We start from the raw sequence: 8703 nt of genomic DNA on the forward strand, positions 1-8703 counted from the left end.
GTAGAATTTAAATAAAAGGACGATTGGATCCTTAAATCTTTTCAATTCATTATTACAATTTTTTCAAATTATAAGATAAAATATAATAAACAATTCAATTTTTTCAAATTTTAAAATAATAATAATATTAAAAAATAATATTCTAATAATATTTTATCATCTCAACTCAACTCAGTTCAAAATTCAACATCCAATCGCATTTAGGCCATCTAAAGGTAGCCCTCAACCTTAGTGTCACGGGCACAATAATCTATGTATAATACTTGTGTTAAAATGGCCGCACGGGAGCACAGATGAAATGAGACTCAATTTCAACGTCAATAATGAGTGCGAGCTTGATGCTGTGCTTAGGACAAGTAATGCATATGCTTCCCTTTCCTTTTCCATCTTTCATTTTATTTATGGACTTTCACATGCACTTGCTATTCTCACAAATCAGAGTTGGGCAAATGATGTTTACTCCTGAAGATGGCATATACCTAGTAGACATATTTAACAAATAATCACGTTACATTCATAACTAAAAAAAAAAAAAAAAAAAGAACACAGATTTTTCTGTGTTTCCCAAAAGTGTTAGCATGATACATGTTGCTAAAAATTTCTACGGTTACTGAGGCAATTCAAGGTCTGGTCTCCGGTCAAGTACTTCCTTTGAACCATCTGGAAATGCATCTGGATAGGTGGCCAAAATCCTTGATTTCATGCTCCTGTTTGTGTTGTTTGCATGCGTGTGTGTGTGTGTCAGAGAGAGAGAGAGAGAGAGAGAGAGAGAAAGCACCAAAGTACATCAAAATCTGGAGGCAATAGCGAAGTGTATAAAGAAGACCACTTCGATCAAAATCATGAAATAGATTTATGACGATGTAAACAAAGGACTTTGCACATGTTGCTTTATAATCCACAGCATAGTTTCAAATCCCATAATTACAAGTTTTTTTTTTTTTTATAAGTATCTCCCATAATTACAAGTTGATGGAAAAGTTACGTAGATATTCGATCAGTGTGGAGAATGTACATGAATAAATAAAAGATAAAGACAAACATAAGAAGCTGTGCACGATAGAGACTTGACAAGCAGAAAATATGCAACTGAACTCCTAACATCATTATCCACAGGAATTCGTATTGGATATGGAAAAATAAAAAACTTCTTATTATATCACAGGAAAGATTTTTATGATATACCAAGTAGACAGCTTCTTTAGGAAAGATTTTCCCCATGAATAATTGAAAGAAATGACACATTGGGGTGATTGATTGATACTGCATGTGCAAGAGGAATGGGGACTATGTTGATAATCTTTTACTCCCTTGTGAGATGTCTAGTGCTTTATAGGATGACTTCCTCACACGGGTTGGTTTGGTTTGAATCATGCCCATAAAAGTAATGGACCTTTTTTCCTCTTGGAGAGAGTGAGAAGGAAGCCCACAAATTGCAGCAAGAAGATGGTTCCTACTTGCTTGATATAGTGTATTTGGAGAGAAATGAACAAGATGATTTTTGAGGATCATGGAAATAGGAGGAGCTCAAAACTTTATTTTCCAATATTCTCTCCCTTTGGACAGCCACAATAGACTTTCATGAGCTAACTTTTCACGATTTTCTTGTATCTTTTTCCACTTCTATATAGGTGACTCTATACACTCTACACTCTTGGATGCACCTTTATGCTTTTAACGAAGCATTATTACTAACATAAAAACATGGGTGCTACACGACCATGAAGAGAGAGGAGGAGAATTTCCATATGCCCCAGCAGCCACTATTCTCAATTGAAAGTGGGCCCAAGTAAACTTGGTTTATAGATCCATATAATTAAATTTCAAAAGATGATTGATCCCAAAAATGGACTTTGGTAGACTTGAGAACAACAGCCAACAGACTTAAGTTAAAATAGTATGAGCTATTAACTTAGTATCGGCTTCTTTTTCTTTTAAAAGATAAAAGGTATTCAGCGGGAGTAAATCAGCCATTATGGGGGAATTTAATTATGCACCCATCAGTAAGATTAGAGCAGCCAGATGATATATCATACACCAGCATGGAACAAAAAATAAGTGCTAACCTTAGTTTCTGAAATATATAATCAAGATCTGACTTCATAGACCTCAAAAGGCGTGTATTTCTAGAGAAGTCCCCTGAAACCTCATCAAAGCAATGCTCTGAATACTCATTAAAATGTGACAGTACTGCATTGCTGTCCTGCAATCTTCCCAGTCTGCAATTTGGGGAACCAATGAAAAAATCATCAGAGAAAAATTAGTTACCAGATGCCACAAGGCTCAAGCCCATGCCAAAACCTGCAACCACCCTAAATATTCATTAGGTATAAGGCACCGCGAAGTAAGCGCCAAAGCTACACTTCAAGTTTCCGAATGAATTGATTCTTTAAATTCATCTAAAAGATTCCTGAAAATACAAATATGCAAACTAAACGAAAAATAAAATAAAATAAAGTCCCAGCAACTATATTCTCTATCTTGCTCTCAAAACCTCTCTTCCATAAAAAAACATGGCTCGGAGATTCCCTTTTCACTAGAGATTGTTTCAAATGTATTTGGATCATGATCTATTTGCATCTTTTCAGTTAACCACACTCAACGTGGGCATTAAGGTATGTATGCATGTACACAAGCATATAAATGGGCGTCCCTCAAGCAGAAAGAAAATCCTCAATGTCAGATAAGAGTTAATTTAGGGTCAGAATATTAATTATTAAGAGTAAAAGCTTAACAATCAACCAAAGTTTGTATTGTCCAAACAGTTGGGCATTTAGGTTCATCATCGGTTTTGATTCATGTGAACAAGAAGATATAAATATGCATAGAATCTATATAATGACTTTTTCCATTTTTGTTTTTAATGTCGGGGCACCTCTCCAAAGCAGGGCCCATCAGACCCACCCATACAGAGTAAACCCTGGTCCTGTGCACCGCACCCTTGGAAGTTTTCTAACACGGAACTGGTTAAATCGCTGGCTTTTCACCCGAGAGTGTAGCCCCAAAATATTGTTTGCACCCATGAGATGTTGAACCTTGGACCTTGAAGGGAGTGATACCCCAAGACCAAGACGTTCACCACTTGGGCCAACCCCTTCGGGTTTAATGACTTTTACCATATCCTCAACAAGGGCTATAATCGAGTTGAGGCTCGACTCAAAATACTTGAGTTCGAACTCGAGATTTTTTTTTTTTTAATTTTTTGTTCGAGCTCGACTCGATAAGCTAAACTCTCAACTCAAGCTCGTCCCACAAGCAAGTTCAAGTCGAGCCGAGCTCGAGCTTGAGCACGAATTGTTTATTTTTTTATTTTTTGAATAAGATTTAATAATTAATAAATTAAATAAATAAAAAATAAAATATCTAATATTGAATTTATACAACTAACAAGTAAAACCTCTATTGAATTATAAAATTTTAAAAAAATTATAAATAATTAATATCTAACTAGTTGATATTTATCCAAAATAACAATATATTATATGCTTACATATATTATTAATACATACACTTAATATGATAGCATATATCTATTTCATATATGGTTCCCACATACTAGTATATGAAATTATTAAATTTTATCGACTAATTCTTATACAATTATAAAATATACCGATGAAGTATATTCACTATATAGACATAAGTAATTTTTTTTTTATAAGTAAAAATAATATAGATATAAGTAATTAGATTACATATTTTATATTTAATTATAAAATGTATGCTTATATTATTAGCTAATACATATATATATATGTATATATTTATCAATATATGAATGAGTTTTAATCGATTCGAGCTAACGAGTCGACTTAAGTATAAACGAACGGGCCTTAATGAGCCTCAATCAAGTCGAGTCGAGTTTTTCGGGTATGTCATTTACAAATCGAGCGGGTATCTGCTTTTACGAACGAGTTTTTTTTTTCACGAGTCGAGTTCGATTCGAGTTTAACAGAATGGACTATCAAACAGACTGGTTCATTTACAACCCTATCCTCAGATGTTCCTCATACTCTAGTCACCTCGACTACACCCTAATCCTACTAGTGTCCTCATACAGACATCATATCCTACAGTGCCGTTGCCTAAACTAAGCATCCATCTATTGTTTCTGCCACAGATCACCAAGTCCTCATGCATTATGTGGAAGACTATCTCAAGATTTTGTTTTGGCATTCTCCGTGTTACACCATTATTTTCTTGTAAGTAATTTAATTTCATTAAAAGGGCAGAGAGGCGCAATAAGTATCCAAGAAAAACTTTATTCAATAGGAAAAAAAGAAAAACAGCAACTTGAAAAATCTACAAACGTTTCGACCATGCTTAACGTTCTAGTATGTGCCTGGATATAAAACTGTCTAAGCTACAAAATCGGGTTCTAGGCTATATAAAAATCGCCAAATCATCAAAGTTACTCTGGGTCTAGACGTTTTAAGTGTCTGCGTAGTGTAGACACTATATGGAAGCTTCCCTCACTTTCAGAAATTCAAGAAAGGTTATTTCATAATTTTCTCATCCACTTATACTAATTCATGATTGGATTACATCGAGCTTTTCTTTTTTAATAAAAAATGATCATGGGGCATGAAATGTGCAAAACGTGGTCGGATCGAGTACAGCTCAGTGTTCAAATAACAAACAAACAAGATTACAGAACAAGTTAAAATCCAAAAATTTGAGAAAAAAAATGGATTGGGAAGGCACTTGAAAAGAAGTATCCAATTTTGATGGTCAATCTAACGCACATTGTGTAAGCTACACAGAGAGAGAGAGAGAGAAACGTTACATAAGGTGCTGCAATTGCTTGAGGGAGTCCAAATCCTCGGCGTCGATAAGGGTTTTGAATTCGCGAGAAACCCCCTCTGAAGCCACTCTTACCGTTTCCGTCTCCGCCTGCTCCATGGAGAGAGAAAGTGAGAGGAGAGAGAGACGCCGATGCAATGGAACTGTATCCGAGCTTCTTGTAAGGACTTTGGTCGGCTAATTGGGCGGATTCAACTTTTTTGATTGGGTCCGAAAATGGGGCAGCAAAATTAGACGATTTTGTAGTGCACAAGCTCTCACTGAAAAGTGAAAACTCTCCTCTAATTACATTCTATATGCTTATAAAAAAATAATGTTTCATTTACAAAAAGAAATTATATAAAAATAATCTTATAAGTTGAAATAATTTCATTTGATTTATAAAATTTATTTTATAATAAAAATAATTTTATAATCAGATAAACTACATCAAGTAACGTCAACTTGTAAAATTATTTTTGTATAATTGTTTTGTCTAAAATATTTTACTATTGAGAGACTGCTGAGTTTAGTTTCAAATTTTCTATATATTATTCATTCTATTGAGAGACTTTCAACCTTTTTTTCCCTCATATATAATTCATGAAAAAAAATACAAATTTGAAATTTATTTCTCTTTTTTTATTTTTTACATGTTTTTTTTTTTATCATTCCGTTAAAGGTATTTCTAAAAGCCTCAATTCAATTATTTATTCTAGACCAAAAGATACTCAGCCCCTTCAAACTTATAATTATAGCTTCAGAAAACATCTCATCTCATTTAATTATTACAACTTTTTCAACTTTCAATATAAAATAAAATAAACAATTCAATTTTTTTAAATTTTAAAACAAAAATAATATTAAAAAATATATTATAACAATATTTTATTCAACTTTTTAATTTTAATTTAAACTCATTTTATCTTATCTTATCTTATCTGTGAAAATAAACGAGCTCTTACAGTTAGTTATGGTATTTTTTTAAAGATGTACAGTTATGTGTTGCAGTTTTTTTAATAAAAGCTTCAATTTAAGTATTTTTTTAAAAAGGTGAATTTTCATTTTTCTAAGTGCTTAAAGCATTTTTTTTTTTTATAAATTTATCAAACATATTATTATTTTCTTTAAAATAGCTTTTGGGTTGTTAAAAAATACGTTTCAAGCTCACAAACTCAAACCAAAACAGTCACTTATTGGTAAACGGGTAGTTAAGTTGCAACTTTATTTTTGGGTCCAAGTTATTTCAGGATATTAAGTTTTGCATGAAATGTTGTATATTTAAGATAGAAAATGGGCATAATAAGTTATTTCCCTCACTGGTGAATCGGGGATCCTTGACAGTTGACTCGTTGTCCATATGCAACTCTTTTGCTGCTGCACATGCATTTCCAAGATCACAACCCTAAAATTCAAACCATTTGATCTGTTCGGTCCAACGCAAAAACCCAGAAAACAAATGCAACAATCATGAAAATCTACCACAAAAAATTTATAAAAAACTCATCCTGCAAAACTCCAGATCACTTTCATGCAGCTTACCCCCAGCCAACTTCCTAATCATTCCTCTCAACAACATCAAAATGCCACAATTACAAACACCAAGTCCATTCCATCATCCTTTCCCATTTGAAAAAATAAAAATAAAAAACCCATTAACCAAAAACAGTTATCCCACAAAATCTTAAGAGAAGTGATATAGTTACAAAGTAGGGCTGCACAGAGATCCGACCCGACCAAATTTTGGACCGACCCGACCCAACCCGCAGTGAAGCGGAGTTTTAGCTCGACTTGACCCGACCCGTAAATGTCGGATCGGGTCGAACCCGTTTGTCTTGCTTTTTATCGTCTTTCTCAATTCTCGCCCGTTCATCTTCATTTGCAGACCCACGCGACCACACCCCTTTCATGCTCCTCTGCAAACTCAGCCTCTCGCACATGGTCCGTTTCTTTTCTTCCTCTTCCTCTTCCTCTCCTCTGCAGCTCAGACTTTTCCCTCTGCAACCGAAACCCACCCTCCCTCTGTAGCCGAAACCCACCCTCCCTCTGCAGCTCAACCTTTCCCCTCCCAAACCCACCCTTTCTCTGCAGGTACACCTTGAGGGGCTTCACGTAGTCCTTGAAGCCGAGGGTGGTCAGGGCCCACCGCGCGCAGATCATCGCCGTTGATCGTCGCTTCTACATCTAGAACTTGTCGGATGCCTCATCGGTGATGAAGCTTATGATGTATTTCATTTTCTTTATGATGTATTTCATTTTCTTTGAGATCTAGTTCAAGATCTATTTAATTTTCTTTGAAATCATCGACGACCTTCACCTCGGGAGGAAGCAGAGGCTTTGCTTGATTTATTCTTAGAGAAAAATGTAAAACTGTTGATTTCTTGGTGGGTCTGATTAGCAGTGGAGAATCCGTCGTATATTGATGAGTTTTTGTGAGTAGCTCGTTCAAAATCTGCCGAAGATCGACGCAAGATCAAATCTGTCGGTGATCGGTTTCAACCGACATGAGAATCATCGAACCCGTTAGATGATCTGGACCCGATGAACTCGATTATTGTCGGATAAATCCAATCGGGTCATGCGGGTTGATCGGCCCATCGGGCTTTTTGCACAGGCCTATTACAAAGAGATCTTATAAAAGTAAACCGATAAACCGATATGATTTTATATGATATGTTAAATTTATTTTATAACAAAAATAACTTTACAATTAAATATATTATATCAAGTCATATCAATTTGTAAGTTTATTTTTGTGAGGCTTTTCTCAAACCGAGATCCTCAAAACAAATCATAAAAAAGAATAAAAGTATTGCTATAGCCTATATTGAAAGAGTCATACTACACTACTAGAGGGTGTGGCTTGAGAAAATCTCTCAAGAAGGCCATTTAGCCTTTTTTTTTAATTTTTTGCCTACATTTTTTTATCATCTTATACATTTAAAAAAACTCACAATATCATTAAAAAAATATTTCTTTAATTATTAAGTAAAAGAAAAAGACAAAAAAAAAAAATTAGAAAAATGTCCCAGGACCACCTTTCGGTGACCCAAGCATTTTCCATATTAAGGTACGTTTTGGATAGTGAATGGATATGAGAGGAGTTGAGATAAAAATTGAATAAAATAATATTTTTTAATAATATTATTATTATTTTAAAATTTTAAATTATTTATTATATTTTGTGTAAAAATTTAAAAAATTATAATAAAGAGATGATGTGAAATGATATGAGATGAGATGTAGTTTCATCGAATCTACGTACAGACTGCTCATGCAAGTCTATACATTGATATTTAAAAAAAATTTAAAATTATAATAATACATTTTTTAAAATGATTTTTTATTTTTATTTTTATTCATCAATAAACTGTATACACAGTCTCCCAATTATAAATAGAATTTCTAGCGTGTATATATATATATATATATATATATTATATATATACACTACTAAAGTCTAAAGTCCCCATACCCATGAATCCATGATGGTCTATATCCTTCCCCTACCGAATCTTTAAGATCCCGTAAACATAAAGATCTCTTGCTTCTCCACAGGGTATCAGAGGATCCAAACAAACCCCTTATGCGAAGAAAAACAAAACCCTAGGGAGACACTTTCTTACCTTGGGTTTTGTAAAGCTAGAGACCTTTGCACTTTAATGTGTTTAATTTTTGTCTAGGAATACTCCAACAGTATTGCCATGAAAAGGATCCCAAAACCAAAAGCACACTCGTCCTGAATCTTTCACCCCCAATCCAACAAAATAAAGAAAAGAAAAATGTGATCAAATGTGTTAATCATCATTTGTTTATCGAATATCATCTTCATCAATTGGTAAATGATAAAAAAAAAAAAATACAACCAAAAAAAAAAGAAAGAAAAAAGACCTACTTTTTGTGCATGTATGAGAACTGAAG

At 33.8% G+C, this 8703-nt stretch overlaps 1 protein-coding gene across 1 annotated transcript; it reads right to left on the reverse strand.

The window, feature by feature from the left end:
• Window positions 1–441: 441 nt before the first annotated feature.
• On the reverse strand, window positions 442–5007 carry LOC109011211 (kxDL motif-containing protein 1-like). Its single transcript, XM_018992319.2, has 3 exons — window positions 4787–5007; window positions 2067–2219; window positions 442–707 (listed from the first exon to the last, which is right to left on the reverse strand). The coding sequence occupies exons 1-3, from the start codon at window positions 4900–4902 to the stop codon at window positions 608–610; spliced, it is 369 nt and encodes a 122-aa protein (XP_018847864.1). The 5' UTR covers window positions 4903–5007; the 3' UTR covers window positions 442–607.
• Between the last annotated feature and the right edge of the window lie 3696 nt (window positions 5008–8703).

This window comes from Juglans regia, chromosome 4, assembly GCF_001411555.2.
Source record: "Juglans regia cultivar Chandler chromosome 4, Walnut 2.0, whole genome shotgun sequence".
Lineage (NCBI taxonomy): Eukaryota > Viridiplantae > Streptophyta > Magnoliopsida > Fagales > Juglandaceae > Juglans > Juglans regia.

Bases quoted from the DNA above. Each gene is read 5' to 3' on its own strand.
- LOC109011211 (XM_018992319.2), bottom strand. From the start codon at position 4,902: ATGGAGCAGGCGGAGACGGAAACGGTAAGAGTGGCTTCAGAGGGGGTT. The intron at 2,220-4,786 runs GTAACGTTTCTC...CCCAAATTGCAG, and splicing joins AAGCAATTGCAGCACCTTAT to ACTGGGAAGATTGCAGGACA. The intron at 708-2,066 runs GTTAGCACTTAT...CAACACAAACAG, and splicing joins TATATATTTCAGAAACTAAG to GAGCATGAAATCAAGGATTT.